The sequence below is a fragment of the Sinocyclocheilus grahami genome, unplaced genomic scaffold (assembly GCF_001515645.1).
Source record: "Sinocyclocheilus grahami isolate Dianchi unplaced genomic scaffold, SAMN03320097.WGS_v1.1 scaffold92.1, whole genome shotgun sequence".
NCBI lineage: Eukaryota > Metazoa > Chordata > Actinopteri > Cypriniformes > Cyprinidae > Sinocyclocheilus > Sinocyclocheilus grahami.
This window is the reverse complement of record NW_015505271.1, coordinates 3,621,988-3,644,462: the sequence shown is the minus strand read 5'-3', so window position 1 is coordinate 3,644,462 and position 22,475 is coordinate 3,621,988. Positions and strand designations below refer to the sequence as shown.

The window sequence follows — 22,475 nt, the reverse complement described above, 5'->3', positions numbered from 1 at the left end:
TGTGTGTGTGTGTAACATCGAGAGAACAGAAATGTCTCTAATAATTATTTTCAGTTCATGTTTTCATAACAATAAACTAACCTTTTATAATTGTTGTTTTCTAACTGTTTTCATTTTTGACATCCAATAGTGTACCCCAGTAAACAGCACTTGTGGTTAGACTCAAACTAAGCTTAAATTTAGCCAGTTAATCACTCATTCCTGCTATAATAATAATAACAGTAATATTAGCATTATTATCATTGTCATATAAAATTATCATTATTAATTATAATTTTATTTTATTCTTTTTATTTCATCTATTGTATTAATTTTGGTTGGTACAATTAGTTAATATTTTGTTATAATGTATTAATCATTAATCCAATCGTTTGGAGCTTGCTATTTTGGCGCGCTCTTCTGTACCGGTAGTCGTCAGTAGAGACGCCGCTCTCGCCCCCGTCCCGCTGCTGCCTCTCTCAGGTAGGGCCTCTGAGCGAAGATGGCGACGGACAAACAGAAACATGAAGGCAGGGTGAAAATCGGACATTATATTCTCGGAGACACACTAGGAGTGGGAACGTTTGGAAAAGTCAAAGGTAAAACTTTCCGAGGTGCTTTGTGTTATTGCTGTATTGAAAACAGTAAAGCAAAGCTGAAGAGGATCGAGCCTTTAAATGCGGCTAAAGCAGTAGCACAAGCTGCAGCACTTGTTGGCTAATGACAGTGTAGTCATGAAACAAACATTAACAGCAAAGCTTTCTGCTGTGATTAGCGTTGATAGTGTCGGCCATTCGATACTTGCGTGGTTTTCTGAATATTTGCGTGCATGTATCGTGTTAGTGTGGTTTGTAGAGGGATTGGGCGCAGCTAACCTGTTTAGCTTCATGGTTTATGAAGTGATTAGTATTCTGAAGTTGCAGTTTGATGAGGATTGATAGACTCGCTCGTGCACAGGCCAAATGACAGCTACAGATGCAGCTAGTCATAAAGTCTTTGTCAGAATGACAAGAAAGTAGTTCATTTAAAAAAGTTAATTTTGCTGATAAGGTGCATGCTATGAGTCAGATGAATTAAAAAAATCTTGCGCTTTTTTGTGTGATCCATAATTGTACAGTCTTTATGACTTAATAAATCGAGTATGATATATATATTTATGCCAATTAATGACATTCGTATGCGCTAGGGGTGTAACAACTTAATGATAAAGTTGACAATGAAAATGATCCACAGCAAATTTGATCATCGATTGATCATTTTTGAAAATAAAACATCCGCCGGTCAAGTCACTTTACAGTAGTGAATAAAGCATTTCTGTGGACAAAACACATCTGACATATAGTAACACCAAGTAGGGTTGACAGAGTACAGTAGAGAAACTTTCTGCTTGTTTTCATCATTACACAAACTAGATGCTGAAAGAAAGTGATTTTTCACATGATATTTATTTTGCTTATGTACTAAAATATCATAAATTGATAATAGCCATAAGTAGTTTCCCCCCCACAATTAGCTCATATACATAAGGTGCATTTTTGTTTCAACTTGTACCCATATAGTGTACAGTTGAAACGGTACCATGGTACAGTTGAGACACCCATTCTTAATGCTCTAAAGCTCGCTAACCATTTATTGCAAATGGGATAAATTACAGTTGTGCATTTTTTTAATTCAGATTTATTTATTTGCTTCATTTAATTCAGATTCAGTTAAACAAAATAGCAACAAAATATTTAACACTGGAAAAGATTTGGCAACCAGTACAAATGTAAACAGTAAACTAAAAAGACATAAAGTCCACTCACTGACTACGTTGCATAACACACACACACAGGTATTTCTAACATTATGGGACATTCCATAAGCGTAGTGGTTTTTCTACCGTACAGACAGTATATTTTATCCCCCTACATACCAGTATATTCTATAACACTACCCCTAAACCTACCTATCACTCGTAACTTTCTGTATTTTTACATTTTCAATCAGTCTGTATGATATATAAGCTTGTTTCCTCATGGGGACCTAAAAATGTTCCTATAAGGTTAGAATTTACTGGTTTTTACTATACTTGTGGGGACATTTGGTCCTCATAATGTAGGTAATACCAGTACACACACACATGCAGCCTCTTTTTCATTTTCTATGATTGAACTGTTCATCCTATATAGTGACCTATAAAGGGTGTATCAACTCTACCCACTTTACCACCTTGGTATGTTTCACAAAATGCTATGTTATTCTTTTAACATTCATGTTATAAAATATGTCCATTAATAATAGACATTTGAAATATCTCAAATATATATTTTTTAATATAATTTGCATAGCATGTGTGTAAATGTGACTTTTAGCCTATTATCCTAACACTGTACAATGAAACAGCATGTGACGCAATAGGACACCAATCCGGGTACAGTTGGCAACTTTCAACTTTTGCCGATATCTTCAGAGTGGAAAGATACACACCTTTCAGATTTCCCATAATCAAAGAGAATGCTAATAAGCATGTGTGGAGCAAAAATCACTGCTCGGGGTTCCTGTGCACGCAGTTATTTAAGGTGTTTCAACTGTACACATGTCCCAAATGTACTCAGTCTACCCTAGTTATATTTTTATTAGAGCAGTAAATGTAAAGGGATGGTTGTAATTAGAGCCCAACCGATATGGATTTTTTTTGGGACCGATATTACGGAGTAAAAAAAGGCTGATATCGATATATCGGCCGATATTCTTTGTGTATATTATAGTACAGTACCAGTCAAAAGTTTGGACACTTTCCCATTCGTGTGTGCAAACATTTGACTGGTACTATATATAGAATACAGTATATACATAAACAGAATATATATATACATAAACACATTTTTTGCAATGATCACTCAAATGTGGTCATCAAACACTCATGATGTGACAGAGATATGTAATGGAGGCAGGGCATTTAACAATTTAACAGTAAACTATTACCAAAATGAGTCTGATATCAGTGCACTGAACAGTTATTTCAATTAAATTCCATTCAACTTTATTCCGTTTAAGTTTTTCACTTCGGAACATTTATTCACGGATTTGCTCTACTGTCTTCACACACAGACGAAACTTACTAGAGAAGTGGGAAGTGTGAAAAATAAATACTATTTAAATTCACGTCCCGCACACTTTAATGCCCTTTGAATGTAACGTGTACATTCCCTTGGAACTGGAATCATGGCAGAATATCACGTGAAGTCCACTTCGCAGGGCACTTACGGACGAATAAGACAACGCTTGAATGCTGCTGCCTGAACAAGAGACTGTTGGCTGGTGTCACGCGTATCTCACGAACACGGCGGCGGATCTCCACCAAATTCAGGGGATCCCTTCAGCTCGAGCAACCTGAGGAGCTGAAGGGATTCCCTGAATTTGGTGCGGATCCGCCACGCCGTTACGGAGATATCACCGTTCAAAGTTTCAATTTCCATAGACTTAAGCTTTAAAAAGAGGTCATATGATGCGATTTCAAGTTTTCCTTTCTCTTTGGAGTGTTACAAGCTGATTGTGCATAGATAAGATCCCTGAAGTTGCAAAGACTGAAGTCTCAAATCCAAAGAGATATTCTTTATCAAAGTTAAGACCCCCTAAAACGGCTCGTTCTAACACGCCCCACATATCTACCTCACTATTTGGAAATATTTGCATAATGCCGCCCAAATGTTCACGCAAAGAAAGAAGGCGTAGTTTCAGTAACCGCAGTTAGCGTTGATGCAGCCATGTCCGGGAGACGCTGTGTGTTTCAGTGCAAAAGCAAAAGCACTTTATTTGTCCTTCCGAAAGTAGATGCATTTAGGTTCAAAAGTTTGAAAATAAATAGCCTATTAAGCCTACATTTATTTCTGCAGTTTAGCACCATCTGCTGTCAGAGAGTGAAAGTGCGCTTTCATGCAGAGCGTCTCTCACATGTTCCGTCATGTGCTTACGTCAGAGTGCGCAGGCGTCTTTCACGCAGCATACAGCAGTGTTGTGCATTATGACCAGTCGATGGGAAAAGTATTCTTATAATGCATTCAAAATTCGGAATAATTTGTAATATATAATTATTCACGGTATTTAGAAGTGCCCACGATAACAATATCGTGCATATTAATTACCGTGATATATCGCATTACCGAATACCGGTACAAGTCTACTTACAACAGAACAGCAATGCATTACATGCTTAATACTTTTTATATATTATTATTATTATTATTATTTTTCTTTCTGTTAATACATATGTATACTATTTGTAAGCAGTCCAGCTGCAATTGCTTTGGCAATACAAATGTATAATTTTGTCATGCCAATAAAGCACTCTTAAATTGAAATTGAAATTGAGAGAGAGAGAGAGAGCGCGTATTCTGTTACACCAAATACACAAAATAATGATCTTTAAAAAAGCATCATATGACCCCTTTAAAGCGTTTCATCCAGGTCGCCAGTAGCAAACAATGGCGCGCGCTCTGCTGGACAAACTAAGTAATTACACCATTTCAAGCATTTAATCTGCATTATGTTCTGTAAAAAAAAAAATCATATCAACGGCATATTCGCCAATACAGATATATCGGTGACAGGCTCATATCGGCCGATAAAATCGACAAAACGATATATCGGTCGGGCTTCTAGTTGTAATAAAGTATAAATGTAATATAATTTATCTGTCTGTGCTTCTGTTTCTCTTTATTATTTGTAGTCAAGTTTTAAAATGTGATGTTTAACTTTATCCAGATAAGTGAATGTGTGTTTAGTCTGTGCTTCTGTTTCTCTTTATTATTTGTAGTCAAGTTTTAAAATGTGATGTTTATATTAAACCTTTTATTGTATATAATGTATAGCATGGCCTACATAGATACATTCTTCAGTTTGCACACTGTTTGAAGGACAACATTGGGCAGGATTTTAAAAATAAAAAAACTGAAAATTAAAAATGTACTTTTAAGCAGATAAAATTAATTGAAGACAGATTAATTGATTAGGCTAATCAAAATAGTCATTAGTCTCAGCCCTACTTATAACTGTATGTTTGCCAAGTAGCAGCCAACAGTTGATGACATTTCAAAAAGCCCAGTCTTTCTCATTCGTTTCCTGTTTTTTTTTTTGCCCACACCAAATCTTACACAATAATGAAATGCCAAAGATTCCAAGACAGAAGTGTGTTGTGTTGTGTATAAGAATTTCTGGGAAAAGAGAAGTTGTTATATGACTGACAGAACATTGAAACTACTAATCACCAATCTAACAAATAGCCTTTATGAACCAGGTTGATAGTGATGTTTTAGTACTAAGACATATGTGAGGTCTGTGGACACACACACAATTCCCTCTGCACGACTGAGTTTGTGTTAATGCATAACTAGAGCAGCCTAGTTAATGCTGGTAAACTTTTTAAATGTTGCAAATTAACTGAGACCATACACAGCTTCTAGGAATGGTTCAATGTACGGCCTTCAGCACTTACTGATGCAGCAATATCCAGCCTTATAAGAAACTTGTTGGCAAAGCCTTTGCCCATATAAAAATAGTTTCTGGAAAAATTTAATAAATGTGCGGTGAACCTCACACATTAACTACAAGCTTCAAAGGTGTTGATTTTCAGCTCTTTGAGCATTATTTAGCTCAGTGTATCTTAAGAATTACTTCAGGACACAACTTTTACAGTAGCAGTGTTTATGGTACAAAAGTAAACAAAAATGTAAAAAAAATGGGGAAGTCGTGGCCTAATGGTTAGAAAGTCGGACTCTTACCCAAAGGTTGTGAGTTCGAGTCTCAAGTCCGGCAGGAATTGTAGGTGGGGGGAGTGAATGTATAACTGAGGTGCCCTTGAGCAAGTATGGGTAACCATACTTGGCCACATATCACGTCACTCACTTAAAACCAATATTGACAATATCAAACAGTAATATATTGTAGTAGTTATCATTATTATCATAAACCGCATTGGCCTAACATTTTGGAAACTGATTGGGCTTAATAGTATAATTACAACAGCAAGTGAGTGATTTATCAGTTTGGAAAAAACACTAGGTGAAATAAAGTATTAGTTTTAGCCAAATTACCAAGTGACATGTATTTGTACCGTTTGTACAAGTAGTCATTGCCATCAACAACAAAAGATTGAGAGAACGCTTTTTGTTCCTTTTCAAAAGCCTGTTTATTTTGTTATCATAAGTATGCATGGTTAAATGCTTGCTTGCATTTTATTATTTGTGTTTAGCCATGTTTCCACTACTGTCCATTGCCCTTTCAGAACAGACCTGTCACCTACTGGCACTTGTGGATCTTTTTCATAAAGACATTGGACATTTTATTGTATATTCTCCAATGACCTGCATAAATGTAAGCCTTCACAAACGTGTTTCTTCTACCTGTCTATGCAGTGGGCCAGCATGAGTTGACCAAGCACCAGGTGGCGGTAAAGATTCTGAACCGGCAGAAGATCCGCAGTCTGGATGTTGTGGGGAAGATTCGACGCGAGATCCAGAACCTCAAACTCTTCCGTCACCCACATATAATCAAACTGTGAGTACTGATTCATTCCACCTGCATTCGAATACACAGATAATGAATTTACAATGTTCTATTTGGGGGCTAGAATGTGCAACTTTTTTTGACCTACTCGTAATTGTTTTGAGTTTTATATATATATATATATATATTTATTTATTTATTTATTCATTTATTTATTTATCCCAGAGTAAGTATGTAAGATTGATATGTGTGCAAATGAGCCCCTACATTTGTATGGAAATCTTGGTTGGATTCCCTAGTGACTAGGGCTGGGTAAAAAATATCTATCTCGATTATAATCGATTCTCAGTTTTACGAAACTATATCGATTCTTAAATCCCAAGAATCTATTAGTCTAAGTCTAGCCTGTTTTCAGTAAATGGAGTGTTGAAGGGCACTTCCCATCCAATAAATCGCAATAAGCGTTGTGTGCTTTGGTACCTTTAATAAGAAACAAAGTCTCAGATTTCAAATTCTGTCCATTGTATTGCAGTATTTAAAGGGGTCATATGATGTTGCTAAAAAGAACATTATTTGGTGTAATGAAATTTGTTTATGCGGTTTAAGGTTAAAAAAACACATTATTTTCCACATACTGTACATTATTGTTTTTACAAAGCTCATCGGTCTGAAAAGCAAGGTGTGCTGTGATTGGCCAGCTATCCAGTGCGTTATGATTGGCTGAATACCTCAAGCGTGTGACGGAAATGTTACGCCCCTACCATACTGTGATGATGCCTTGTCAGGCCGGAGCCATGATTCAAAAACATGAAAACCCATTATAAACGAGGCATTCGTTGCATCCAGTGGGGACATAATTATGGATTATAATGACTTATACTGTCTTTTTACGCGTTGCGTTGCATCGCGCCGCGTAAACATAAAACCATGTCTGCATTTGTGATCAGAGAAATGACAAACAACAAGCCCTACTCTACACTGCCCAAAAAGTCGCTTTAAATATAAAAAACTTACAGTCTGTGTGTCAGAACAGCCGGCATTGTAGTCTACTCTACCAGGATCAGGAAACGGTCCTCCATAAAATGTGCTGCACACATCTGAATATTTGGGTTGAACTGTTCTGGAACAGTGTTGTAAATACAACTTGTAAATACAACCACTGATTTCTAGTCGTGTCCATTTTTGGAAGACCAAATAAAGTAGTTTCGCTTTCACAACGAAACACAGCGTCACACATGGCGGGCTAGAGGGCGCAGAGGCGGCGGCCTAGAGTGAGCAGAGGCAGCGGGCTTGAGAACGGCGCGGCCGGAGGATTCAACGAAGGAGCGTCCGGAGGGCTTGCGGCAACCACATGTGACGACCCCGGGCTGGCGCTTCGTCTACGGTTAAGGCCGATCCGGTGATCCACAGCGCAAAGTTGTTGTATTTCCTCAGCAACCAGCACGGATCAGCTCCAGGCATGACGAAGGAGATATCGTCCTCTTTTGGAAGGCCAAACAAAGTAGTTTCGCTTTCACATCGAAACACACAGTGCCTTCACGACATGGCGACGGCTACAACAATACTACAGCGAGAATAAAAGTTACGCCGCCTTTCTTTGCGTGAACATTTGGGCGGCGTTATGCAAATCTTCCCACATTGTGATGTAGATATGTGGGGGCGTGTTAGAACGAGCCGTTTTAGGAGGGCGTGGCTGACTCTTAACTTTTATAAAGAATATCTCTTTGGAATTGAGACTTTAGTCTTTGCAACTTTACAGATCTTCTTTATGCACCAAGAGCTTGTAATACTCCAAAGAGAAAGGAAAAATTGAAATCGCATCATATGACCCCTTTAAACTAAATAAATGCCTTTTTGGCGCTGTTTTGTGGAGTGATCGCTGTAGCGTGGCGCACCGCCGCCTCAGTTCAATAAAAGCGGCAGCGCGGGGCGCACGTGAACTGATAATTTCCTCCACATTAATACCAGTTTCAGCACAAAATAATCATAACTAAACGTCCGAAGGTAAGTTGAAAGAAAGAGTATAACTTTACAATCCATATCCTGTCTCATGTAATTGCTCAATCATTGTTTCAGACGCGCAAATATATATACCAGATATATATCCAAAATAATCGATATTGAATCGAATCGAATCGCAAGCTTTTGTGACCATGCTTGCGTTTTTCTTCTGTTTTTGTGGTTTGGCATGAGGCAAGACATTCACAGAATTACAGAGCATGGGAAAGAGGAAGGGGATTTCCATTTCCTGCCATTATAGAGAAGCAGTAAAGTTTTGCCCTTGATGTTCTGTCTAAACCAGTGGTTTCCAAACTTTTTGCAAACTTTTGCCACTGTGGCTAGTGGTTTTTGTTGTTGGGAAATTAAATTTTATATGATTAAAGTTAGTGCTGCGCGGTATACCGGTTCATACCGAATACCGGTGTTTATTTTTGTAATGATATATTACAATTTTTAAAATACTGCAATGTCGCTTAAACAACCTTCGAAACGCGACACTGTATGAAAGGGGTCCTTTTCACTGTTGCATTGTGGTGAGGGAACAGCTGTATGTTACTAAGCGTGAAAGTTCCGAAACTGAAGCTGTAGAACTAATAGAACGTGATGACACAGAAGAACTCATCCACAATATCCACATTGACCGCCACAAATATCCACCATCAGCCATCAGTTCCCGCGTCTCACACACATGAGTGCGACTTTAGCACTAGATTTAGCAACTTTCAGACCCTTTTAGCAGCTTTTTTCCATAAAATATTCATACTGACAAACTTAGCGACTTTTTTGGATTAACCCTTAGCTATGGTTCAGTTGGAAGATTTCGCCAGTGCTGTCCCGTCTTCAGTGTCACCTCTCTCGGCGTCTGTTCTGTGCAGTAGAGGTCTTCACGGGTCCACTTGGATCCGAAAACCCAAGGTCCAACCCGAGACCCGAGCGGGTTCGGGTCCAAAGCTTCGACGAGTACCTCGGACACAGGTCTGGTTCGGTATTAGCGGCCTCGGGTCTCGGGTAATTAAAAATAAACATGCTTTTCCCAAATGGACCCGATTAGACCTGAACCCGAATGCGTAGGTTACTTTCACTTTCGTGTTTAGAGAGGAACGCACATAGAAAAGGAGCATACGTTCGTAATCCTCGCACACAGACATCATCTTATAGATATGAGATCCATCAGGAAAATCCACTCGCTTCATTATACTGCGTGTTCATGCAGGGCTTTTCTTTTTTGTGTGCAGAAGCCTTTCGCCGGAGATCAGGTTGCAGACAACAGCGAATCCATGATTAGGCTATCGATTTTGTTTTAAATTTTTTTCCTGTTTATTTTTCAAATCCATTGGTCACAATTGAAAGCGGAGCTCAGAACCTTGTCTCTATTAGGCAGGGCAAGTAACCTAATAATAAATTGAATAAATGTTAAATAAATCAAAGTAATGGAGAGGAGGCCAAATCAGTCAACAGGACACCAGGATTTTTCCTGACTGACTGCGGGGCTGCAGGCTGTACACACATCAATGCCGTTTACGTTCGAGTCCAGTTGGGTTCGAAAATAAATGCAGCCGGGTCGTGTCGGACTCAAGTCTAATTTCATGGGGTCTGTCTCGGGTCGGGTTTTTCTTTAAAAAATTATTTATTTATGCACGTCGGGTTCGGGTAAGAAGTGATTCGGGTCGGGTACATATTTTAGGACCCGAGAAGACCTCTACTGTGCAGTGAGCGGCAGAGAAGCAGCGCATTCAGTTGGCTGCACTGCAGCCGACTTGTCAATAAGTGAGTACAAAACAGCACCTGTCGCTTACTGATTGCTTGGAATTATAAATATGAGCATAGTTCATATCACATGCACTTTTTATTTGTTTGTTACTCAGACGCAGGCAGCACACTGCATGAGACAAAAAGTAATATAGCCAAAACAACCGCATAGCCACTCTTTAGTGTAGATGCATGTTGATTTTATCAGATGATGCCACGATTATAAATGAGAGTGACTCCTGGTTAACATGTATTAAAAGGAGTCGTGTTTAGTCACTATTTAGTGTCATATTTTTTGACAATATTCACTCATCATGACAGTAAAATAGGGCATTCTAAGTCAATATACTGCAGTATTTCCTCTCTCAATCAGTAGAAAATATGGTTAACACCTGGTCATGCATGAAAAAAAAATACTGTCATGTACCGTGAAACCGGTCTAAATTTGAAAAATACCATGATATAAATTTTTGGTCGTACTGCCCAGCACTAAATAAAGTCACTGCATACTAAAATTTATTTAACTTGAATTCCAGGTCATTTTTTGCCTATTTAAAGGGCATTTTTCGCTTAAATGCATGCGTCATCTTTCATCTCCAATTCTTACATTTTAGTAATGATTACACTTAATATAAGAAGACACTATAGGGATGTTACCAGTCAAATGAAATCACTATGAACAAAATCAATCTTTCCACTGCATTAGAAACAGAAGCAGCTGAAGTGGCATTTAGATGCATTTACACTGACAGTTTAATGAAGCTGAAATGTAGCAAGAATTTACACTGCAAAATTACAACAGCATAAATAATGTTACGAGGTTGGGGTTTTTTTTTTGTTTGTTTTTTTTTTTTTTAATATACAAATATGAAATGTTGGGAAAAAATGCAAAGATAAGCTACTTTTAAATAAGAACGTAAACCACTGCTAGGTGACAGGCAAAATTACAACAGCATAAATAATGTTACGAGGTTGGGGGGGTTTTTTTTATATTTTTTTTTATATACAAATATGAAATGTTGGGAAAAAATGCAAAGATAAGCTACTTTTAAATAAGAACGTAAACCACTGCTAGGTGACAGCAAGTGACTCTCTAAATGAGTGATTGAGGCGCTCATTCAAACGATTCATTCAGTCGGCTGATTCATTCAAGAATGAAGCAAGTGCCTGTCTTTATGAATGGACCACTGAATCATTGACTCAAATTATTAATTCAAAAACGCTGAATCATTCAGTAACGAAACCGCTGTGTGTTGCTCAGATATGCACGACTGTTCTGCTGTGATCTTTGTTTGGAGCTATTTTCGTTAACCAAATCGAGCAAAAACAGTCAACATTGACAATACTGTACTAAAATGTAAGTCACTTAATATTAACTAGCTCGTTTGAACTCTTGTATAAAATCAATGTCAAATTTGCAGTCATGATTTTCAGGGAAACTGCACTTTCTTGGTTTTGTCATGTTGCTTAACTAGACTATATGTTATAAATATAAAAACTAAGTTTTTACCACAGCATGTTTCTTCTGTGTGCAGTTGTGTTCATTTGTTTAGATTTCTCCATGAGATTGTTTCACTCACAGACAGGCTTGACCGTGTTACCCGCCACTGCTGAAATCCACCTACATTTGGCGGATGTTAATGTCAAGCCTTGACTGTATATTAGAAAGCATCAATTTCAGTTATAAATAAAAATTATATTTAAGAATACTATAACTTAATATAATTTTTAGTGAGATTTTTAGTGGGCCTGCATGTTTGCACACAGATCATCAAATTCCTTCTCTTGCACACCCCTGGTGGTCAGTCTACTCTGTCACCTTGTTTGCTGTGTGTGTCTGCGTGTGTACGTGTGAGCTGTTTGTATGTACTGTGGCTAGAAAAGACACAGGAATGTCAGAGCTATCCAGCCATGCTTCAAAACCATTAGGGATTAATTGACTTTTCTCATATGAATTGTGAAAATAGTAGAAGTGAAGAAACTAAAAATCTAAGCCTTGAAATATGCCTTAATTCATCACTAAATCAGTACTAGATAGGAAAAGTTCAGTTTATTTATTTATTCAACATTGATGATAATAATAAGAAATGTTAATTGAGCACAAAATCAGCTTATTAGAATGATTTCTGAGGGATCATGTGACACTGAAGACTGGAGTAATGGCTGCAGAAAATTAAGCTTTGCCATCACAGGAATTAATTACATCAAAAAAAGAAAAACCTTACTGACCCCAAACTTTTGTTCAGTAGCATATCTCAGGGGCCACAAAAACGGCACAGTAGGTTGCAAATAGGAGAACTTTAAACTGAATGTTCAGTTCACATGGGAGATGTAAAAATACATGTTCCTGTGTCTCTGGTCAGTTGGACGAGAAGGAGAGCAGGCGTCTGTTCCAGCAGATCATCTCAGGGGTGGATTACTGCCACAGACACATGGTGGTGCACAGAGACCTCAAGCCTGAGAACGTCCTGCTGGATGCACACATGAATGCCAAAATTGCAGACTTTGGTATGTGAACTCTTTATATTTATATTTAAGAAACATGAACCAAGTTAGGTTGTTGTTGGATTTGCGCTTTCTTTAATGTCTATATTACTTAAACTTTGACTTTTCTTCATGTAGGCTTGTCAAACATGATGTCGGATGGAGAATTCTTAAGAACGAGTTGTGGTTCTCCTAATTATGCTGCTCCGGAAGTCATCTCTGGAAGGTACTGTTTACCTCTGCTGCTGTATTTAAGCTTTTTTTTTTTTTTTAATATCTCAAAAACCTGCTCTCGTCCTCAAAGATAATGCTCTGTGTTGTTTCAAATGCCTTTGTGTTGTCCGTTCATTTATATTTTCTTGCTGTTCTCACCCAGATTATACGCAGGGCCTGAGGTGGACATCTGGAGCAGTGGTGTGATTTTGTATGCTCTGCTATGCGGAACGCTGCCGTTTGACGACGACCACGTGCCAACACTGTTCAAGAAGATCTGCGATGGGATCTTCTTCACTCCTCAGTACCTGAACCCCTCTGTTATTAGCCTTCTGAAACACATGCTCCTGGTGGACCCCATGAAGAGAGCCACCATTAAAGAGATTCGGTCAGAAACTACACAAACATTTGTGCAGTCCATTTCTTTTGATCATGCCAAGTGCAAATCAACCTCATCTCTTTTTCTGTTCATTGCTCTCCATTCTCAGGGAGGATGAGTGGTTTAAACAAGATCTCCCCAAGTATCTGTTCCCAGAGGACGCTGCATATAGCAGCAATATGATTGATGAGGAGGCGCTGAAGGAGGTGTGTGAGAAGTTTGAGTGCACTGAGGAGGAGGTGCTCAACTGCTTGTACAGGTTTGTTTGCTTTTTTTGTTTTTGAATAACATATTTTGTTACTTTTGCTTTTTTTGTTACTTGCGATTAGGCATGGGCCAATTACCGGTTTCATGGTATACCGCGATTTGAAAATTTCACGGTTTCAAAATCACTAATATTTTCCGTTATACCGTTCCTGCGGTATGCGCAGTTTTTCATGTCGTCTCAAAGACTGAAAGTGTAGGAATCCCTCAGGTTGAGTGCAGTGTAGAGAGAAACCCGACCCTCCTCCTCCTGTTGGTGCGAGCGAGTGGTCAGTCACGTGTGTGTAGGATGGCCGAACTTAAGGAGCTGCCCCTGGAACTTACGCGATCGGCAACCGGCCGTTTTTTTTGTCTTATTGCAACTGGTCTCTGTTCTGGACTTGCACAAACTGCGTTGCAATGCAATAATTTTCCAAAATGTAATTTATGTGAAAATATGAAGTCTGTAAATGCCCGTTAACAGAGGCCAGAGACGCTGAAGACGGATGCAACGAGAAAAATACTGTAGCAGGAAGATCACTCACTGTTCATGATGCATGAAATATTGGAAGAAAATCCTAAATATTGATTTGGAGATTTACATGAATGTTTCTGAGGGGAACTGACTGTCTTCAGAAAAGTTTAAGTGGTATTTTCTTTTCATCTGGTCTCTGTATAATTCACATTAAAGCAGTGTTTCTACGCAGTGCTGCTTTGTTTACAGCGGTAACCAAGAAAATACTGTATTTGGTGTTCCATGAGCGCCTCCTGCTGTCAGAGAGTGAATCTGCATCTCATTCAGAGCTCCTGCTGTTAGCTTCGTTCAGGCATGCAGTATAATTTCACAAAGCTAGTCAGAACATTCTGTTTTTGCTTCAAATTGGGTTATTATTAAATCTGATTATGTATATGAAATTATATAAATGATATCTATATTATATAACTAAAATTAAATAACTGTAATTACAGATTTAGGTTAAATAAAGATGTCAGTTTTTTTTATTATTTTTCTTCTTTTCTTTTTCACATCAAAAGCTGCAAGACAGCCCACAATTCAGCAAACATTTCCAAAAAAAAAAAATCAACACATACTGCTGTTTTTTAATAATTTTTTTTACCTAGACATTTAAATGTAACACATTTTAGAGCTGTAACAACAATACCGTGATACCGTGAAACTGTGATATTTTTGCTTAAGGTTATCATACCGTCAAAATTTCATACCGGCCCATGCCTACTTGCTATTGAGGCTTATTTAGGGTGTCTACACACTGGAGGAAGTTTTCATATCGGAGGAAATTATGAATTTCAGTTGGAACGGGGAATTGCAGCTGTGTTGATGGAAAACGCAAGGTTTTTTTTATATGATCGCAAATTAAATATTTAAATTTTGCAAATGATTTTCATGTTGCCATCTAATCCTGGGTATTGTTAAAGATTTCCTGATTTTATTAGATTTCAGTTCTGAAGACATTTGAGTTTTGTTACTGAATAAATCAGCTTTTTTTTTTGAACAAATTGTTTGAGTGAATGAACGATGTTTGCGTCATTAACCCATTCAGACAGTCACTGAAACACTGAAATCATAAATGTTTCTGAATGAAGCATTCAATGACATTCAACTCATTAAGATAGGAACTTGTTGCAACCAAATATTCTAAATTTGGTAACACTTTACAATAAGGTCCCATTAGATAATGCATCTAACTAAACTGAGCAATAAATGTGTTATATTATGTATTAATATTAACACTTTAATAAAAATACAACTCTTCATTGTTAGTTCATGGTAGGTATGGTCCTTTAAATAAAAAAAAACATTGTATAATATCTCATTGTCATTATTGGCAAAATCCCCAAAATACATCATTTTTGTCAGTATTGCAGTTCTGGTACATTTTGGTATATTAGAGTTAAAACGTTAATTTTACTTTACTATAAAAGACGTCTCTCTGCTAATTCGACTTTTGTAACTCATCTTTTTTTTTTTTTAACTACCTGGGCCGTATTAGCATATAAGCTCTTTTAGGGTCACTGCAGTCAAAATAAATGCTACCAAATAATTATAAACTCTCATCTGTCCTGTTTTTGTTCTCCCTTTCTTTGCAGTCACAATCACCAAGATCCTCTTGCTGTGGCCTATCACTTGATCATAGACAACCGCCGCATTATGAGTGAGGCCAAAGATTTCTATTTGGCCACCAGCCCCCCGGACAGCTTTCTAGATGACCTGCCTGCACACCACTCTGCAAAGATTCACCCTGAGAGAGTGCCGTTCCTGGTGGCTGAGTCTCAGCCACGTCCTCGACACACGCTGGATGAGCTTAACCCCCAAAAGTCCAAGCATCTCGGTGTCCGGCGGGCCAAGTGGCACCTGGGAATCCGTAGCCAGAGCAGACCGAATGATATCATGAGTGAGGTCTGTCGTGCTATGAAGCAGTTGGACTATGAGTGGAAGGTAAGCACATCTTTACACTTAAATATATTGTTTAGCATTTTAAAAGATTTATTTTACAATTTATGTTGTCCTAAACCTATATGACTTGCGGAACACTTCTTCTGCGAAACACAAAAAGACAAAAGAAAAAAAATATATATATATAGGGCTGTCAATAGATAAAAAATTTTAATCTGATTAATCACACCCTTTTTCTGTGATTAATCGCGATTAATAGCACACTTCATGAAATTAAGCATAGACCATTTATCTTGTTTCAAATGGTTATTTTGTCATCATTTGCTATATTCAGCAAAGTAAACCAAAAGATTGAAGGGTGATTCTCAAAAATCTGTATTTTCTGCAAGCTTTCTGTAGATGTATTTCCAAAAAAGGACACCAAAGATCCAAATGATATAAGGAGCCCATATGTGCATATGAAAGAAAAAAAATGCGGGGGGAAAAAAAACCTTTATTGTATAGTATGTGTACAGTGCAACAGCAAATAGCTTTTTTACATTTTAGAGAAGTCGAGTTGCGATACCAAACAGGACCACATGGTAATGCCAAAAAAACCCTAAACCAACCGCCTGCTGACTGCATACAGTGGGGCAAAAAAGTATTTAGTCAGCCACCAATTGTGCAAGTTCTCCCACTTAAAAAGATGAGAGAGGCCTGTAATTTTCATCATAGGTATACCTCAACTATGAGAGACAAAATGAGAAAAAAAAATCCAGACCAATTAATTCTTTAAAAATCCTACAATGTGATTTTCTGGATTTTTTTTTCTCATTTTGTCTCTCATAGTTGAGGTATACCTATGATGAAAATTACAGGCCTCTCTCATCTTTTTAAGTGGGAGAACTTGCACAATTGGTGGCTGACTAAATACTTTTTTGCCCCACTGTATATACGGATCTGTTCACAATAGCGAACACATGACTCAGCAACATAAACATGGCAAATCAAAACATTATCGGGAATGTGTGTGGAAACAACGTGAATGTACGGAAATGTCTGTGCCTGTGCATAAATACAATGTGCGATCAGTGCGTCAAGAGCACTCATACACGCATTAATATAATGGACTCACTGTACGACTCCTGTACGCCACGGCAATTGTCTTTACCTTGATCGCAGTCTTCATCCATCAAAACTTTACTAGCGAGACTGGTTATCAAGTCGAGAAAATGAAGTTTGCGTCTCATCTGGCCATACAGTGGTGGGATGTTGACAATGCGTTTAGTCTGTAGCCTACTTCACACACAGCGCGTGTGACGTGTGCGCTAGGGCTGTTCGATTCCGAAATTTTTGTAATCGAGTTCAATTCCCGGTTCTCTCCCGGAATCAATTCCTCACTGTTGTTTCCGATTAATTTTCGTTTCTTATTTTTTTTTTTTTAGATTGGCGGAACCTAATTTCGCCATGACTAAGGTCGTAGAAAGTAGCCTTCTCATAATATGAAGCTTTATTTGTAAAAATTACGATGCATTTCTGTAGCTCTGATTGATTGTAAATTGTAATTTTGTCTGCATTGCGCATGAAATTAGTCATAGTTAACAGCTCAGCAGTAGACATGCGTTTATTGCATGAATGGAACAAGACATTGAAGTTTACTTTAACTGTATGCTTTGCACAAAATTAACAAACTGTACACCGAAACAAAATAACCAGAACATTAACAACAACACATTGATAGAATAAGAGCTTGTGGTTTATCTGTCAATCAGATGCGTTCTCCTCCACTGATCTGTGCTCTCGGCATTTTCTTTCAGAATTATCATTGACTGATAGAAAGGTTAAAAATTTTTTATTTAAGATGTAAATAAGAACAAGACCCTGGATCACGTCATGATCTATTCTGTCGTGCAGCGCTCAAAATTGTGGACAAAAGCCAGTTCCATCATAAAATAACCTCGTTTTTTTTCATCGTTTTTTGAACTGGTTCATTAAAAGGGTCATATGATGTTGCTAAAAAGAACATTATTTTGTGTATATGGTGTAATGAAATGTTTATGCGGTTTAAAGTTAAAAAAACACATTATTTTCCACATACTGTACATTATTGTTTCTCCTCTATGCCCCGCCTTTCTGAAACGCATCGATTTTTACAAAGCTCATCGGTCTGAAAAGCGAAGTGTGCTCTGATTGGCCAGCTATCCAGTGCGTTGTGATTGGCTGAATACCTCAAACATGTGACAGAAATGTTACACCCCTTACCATACTGTGATGCCCTGTCCGGCCAGAGCGATGATTCAAAAACATGAAAACCCATTACAAACTAGGCATTTGTTGCATCCAGTGGGGACATAATTACTGATTATAATGACTTATACTGTCTTTTTACGCGTTGCATCGTGCTGTGTAAACATAAAACCATGTCTGCATTTGTGATCGGAGAAACGACAAACAACAAGCGCTACTCTACACTGCCCAAAACTCGCGTTTGAATCATCAGTGGCAAATCCTTTAAATGAAAATGTACTTACAGACTGTGAGTCAGAACAGCCGGCATTGTAGTCTACTCTACCAGGATCAGTAAACAGTCCTCCATAAAATGTGCTGCACACATCTGAATATTTGGGTTAAACTGTTCTGGAACAGTGTTGTAAATACAACTTAACCACTGATTTCTAGTCGTGTCCTCTTTTGGAAGACCAAACAAAGTAGTTTCGCTTTCACAACGAAACACACAGTGCCTTCACGACATGGCAGCGGTGGCAGCAACAATACTACAGTGAAAATAAAAGTTACGCCTTCTTTCTTTGCGTGAACATTTGGGCGGCGTTATGCAAATCTTCCCACATCGTGACGTAGATATGTGGGGGCATGTTAGAACGAGCCGTTTTAGGTAGGCGTGGTTGGCTCTTAACTTTTATAAAGAATATCTCTTTGGATTTGAGACTTTAGTCTTTGCAACTTTACAAATCTTCTTTATGCACCAAGAGCTTGTAACACTTCAAAGAGAAAGGAACAATTGAAATCGCATGATATGACCCCTTTAAAACAATCTATCCAAAATAACCTTTTCGTGGAAACGAATCAGACTTCTAAACACTATTAGCGAGCTAGAGGCAAATGAATGGGTGTTTTTCAAAACGGAAGACTGCAAACTCAGATGAGCTGAGTACCAACTTTTCATTCAGTTTATTTTCGTGAATTGATGTTCATGTGTTTGATGGCGTAGCAGCTGAGATATGCAGCCTTTGTAGGATGCAGTCTGCCGTTTGAGAGTCACCCATAGATAAGCTTTGTTGAACTGAAAACAGCTCTGAATGAGGAGTCGATTCCCCTTGATGGGATTCTTTTTGGAATCGATTCCCAGCCCTAGTGTGAGGGCTCGCGCTCTTCAGAGACAATCACAGAATATGACAGAGCTCGTGTTTAAAAGCGAAACACACTGGAATGAATAATTCCCTGAAAACGCAACGCGAGTCTCTGTTCTCTCTGCAATCTCTGATGTAATCAGCCTGGTTTCATTTATATTAGTGCTGTTTTGGACGGATTGTTTGGATGCATTCCCTTACTGGATCATTTGACTGAAAACTTTCCCGGAGTTTAGCAGCTTAAAATGATCTGATATATATATATATATATATATTCTATTGAATGATGTTTAATATATTACTTAATTTGAATTAATATTACATTGAGTATATTTTAAAATTAAAATAAAACAAGTCAATCTGAACAATGCTATGCAGTTAGTTAAGAGTCTTAGAGTCTTAATCTTGGAGCTTAATTGGGAGCCCGAATCCTCTCTGATTAAGAGAAAACACCAATGAAATTAGATATATATATATATATATATATTTGAAGAATCTTTCAACATTGTGTGTTTGTCCACACAATTAAATTATTAGAATGTTAGAGTGACAGAATTTTCATTTTTGGGTGAAATGTCCCTTTAAGGCGAGTCATATGTTGTTACCATGTTTTGGAACAGACTATGGGAATAACTTACATCCAGACAAGGAACCATTTAGTCAATATAGGGACTGGAAAATAGAAATTGCAGTAACAAAGGATGGAGGAGTGGTAAAAACAGATCAATATAGTAAACGGTGTTTCCTTGTATGCATTTCTTCTGCTAATCCTCCTGAGGTACCTGATCTTAGGGTACATTCCATCTCTGCCTTGTGGGAAAGATATTTTGGTAGATATATGTATTAAAGACTTGACCCCTCACTCTCTCTTTCTCTCTCTCTCACACACACACACACACGCACACACACACACATACAGGCCAAATAAAATGTTAACAGAAATCTTACAAGTCAGAATTATAACACCTTGGAGCTAAACAGAACCTCTAATGTATTAAGGACAGAATTTGTGTTTAATGGTACACTTCCATTCAAAAGTTTTGGGTCAGTAAGATTTTTTATAATGTGTTTTTGAAAGAAGTCTCTTATGCTCACAAAGCTGCATTTGTTTTATCAAAAAAACTGTAAAATTATAAAATATTACTTATTATTACTTATATTAAAAATCAATGTTTTCTATTTTAATAGTTCTTGCCATTGCAAAGCTGCACTTTAGCAGCCCATTCTGTTTTCACGATCTTTCAGAAATCATTCTAATATGCTGATTTGGTTCTTAAGAAACATTTAGACTGTGGAATTCTGGGCTGTCTGTTGACATGTATGGACGAAACACAAAATTACAGATGATCATTTTGTTTTTGTTTTTTGTGTAAGTTATGGTATGAAAACATTCCATCAAGATCAGACTGTTGTCTGCCAAAGTAGCATATCTGTCGCCATAGTAGACATACTTTCTCAGATGTAATCACATGCAGGGATGCGATATTCGCTGTTTTGAATTCAAAATGGGTAATTTGTGTGATTCGTGTAGATCCGGTAAGTAGTACCAACTTAATTCTGTACCAGCTCGAAGTCAACTGCTCTGAAAAAAAATTTTTTTGCGAGTTTTCGGAGTCCTACACGCTCGCAGATCTACCTATTATAATGAGGGGAAAAATGCATACACACAGTGTAAATAAGTGATTGATTGTGTATTTAGTGATCGCGTGAGTAAGCTTGGTCAGTTCAGTTACGCTATATGGAGAGCACCCTTTGCTTGGTTTCTTTATTATATTTGCGCAGCACGCGCTGTCTGACGAGGCTCTCCATGTGTGAGTACCGCGATATGTATCGATATGTATATGCATCGCGTTTTTTCAGTTCAGTTTGGATATTGTTACACCCCTACTGGTCATACACGCAAACATATCCACTCCATTCCCATCCCCTGACAGTAATCCACACTGTGCAATACAACACATACATGCATATTTTGTAGTTGTCCTTTGTATTGTTTTGGTTTTGTTTTGTGTTGTAAATACTTACCTGTGTTCAGTGTTTGCCAGCATCTGTGTAGTTCGCATTGCTTTTTTTTCTCCATTGGCCGGCCAAACCCGAGCACCACTCAGTGGCCTGGCTATATATATATATATATATATATATATATATATATATATCAGCTCGAAGTCAACTGCTCTGAAAAAATAATTTTTTGCGAGTTTTCGGAGTCCTACACGCTCGCAGATCTACCTATTATAATGAGGGGAAAAATGCATACACACAGTGTAAATAAGTGATTGATTGTGTATTTAGTGATCGCGTGAGTAAGCTTGGTCAGTTCAGTTACGCTATATGGAGAGCACCCTTTGCTTGGTTTCTTTATTATATTTGCGCAGCACGCGCGCTGTCTGACGAGGCTCTCCATGTGTGAGTACCGCGATATGTATCGATATGTATATGCATCGCGTTTTTTCAGTTCAGTTTGGATATTGTTACACCCCTACTGGTCATACACGCAAACATATCCACTCCATTCCCATCCCCTGACAGTAATCCACACTGTGCAATACAACACATACATGCATATTTTGTAGTTGTCCTTTGTATTGTTTTGGTTTTGTTTTGTGTTGTAAATACTTACCTGTGTTCAGTGTTTGCCAGCATCTGTGTAGTTCGCATTGCTTTTTTTTCTCCATTGGCCGGCCAAACCCGAGCACCACTCAGTGGCCTGGCTATATATATATATATATATATATAGTTGCGATAAAAGTCGTGAAGTGGAATTATGAAATGTTGTGATGTTATTGGAATATGCTTAGTTCTGTATATATTCATTTACAGTGCCTATAAAAAGTATTCATACCCCTTCATTTTTTCACGTTTTATGTTGTAGCCTTATGTTAAACTGCTTTAAATAAATTTTTTTCCCACATCAATCTACACTCCATACACCATAATGGGCAAAGCAAAAAACAGGTTTGTGACAAATTTGCTAATTTATTAAAATTCAAACACTGAAATATGTACATGGCATAAGTATTCATACCCTTAACTCAGTACTTAGTTGAAGCACCTTTACAGTCTCAAGTCTTTTTGGTATGATGCGACAAGCTTTGCACATCTGAATTTGGCAATTATCTGCCATTCTTGTCCTCACCTCTTCACCTCTCAAGCTTTGTCAGGTTGGATGGAGCAGATG

General features: G+C 37.8%; 2 protein-coding genes across 2 annotated transcripts in view; both read left to right on the top strand.

The window, feature by feature from the left end:
• Positions 1-396: 396 nt before the first annotated feature.
• On the top strand, positions 397-6,520 carry LOC107587457 (5'-AMP-activated protein kinase catalytic subunit alpha-1-like). Its single transcript, XM_016275247.1, has 2 exons — positions 397-578; positions 6,375-6,520. The coding sequence occupies exons 1-2, from the start codon at positions 482-484 to the stop codon at positions 6,518-6,520; spliced, it is 243 nt and encodes an 80-aa protein (XP_016130733.1). The 5' UTR covers positions 397-481.
• A 6,057-nt stretch (positions 6,521-12,577) lies between these two features.
• The window catches only part of LOC107587403 (5'-AMP-activated protein kinase catalytic subunit alpha-1-like), a 16,741-nt gene continuing 6,843 nt past the window's right edge, over positions 12,578-22,475 (top strand). Inside the window, exons 1-5 of the mRNA XM_016275195.1 lie at positions 12,578-12,723; positions 12,838-12,925; positions 13,076-13,300; positions 13,401-13,550; positions 15,644-15,992. Coding sequence (XP_016130681.1) covers positions 12,648-12,723; positions 12,838-12,925; positions 13,076-13,300; positions 13,401-13,550; positions 15,644-15,992 — 888 coding nt within the window. The 5' untranslated portion in view covers positions 12,578-12,647. The remainder of the gene's footprint in view (positions 12,724-12,837; positions 12,926-13,075; positions 13,301-13,400; positions 13,551-15,643; positions 15,993-22,475) is intronic.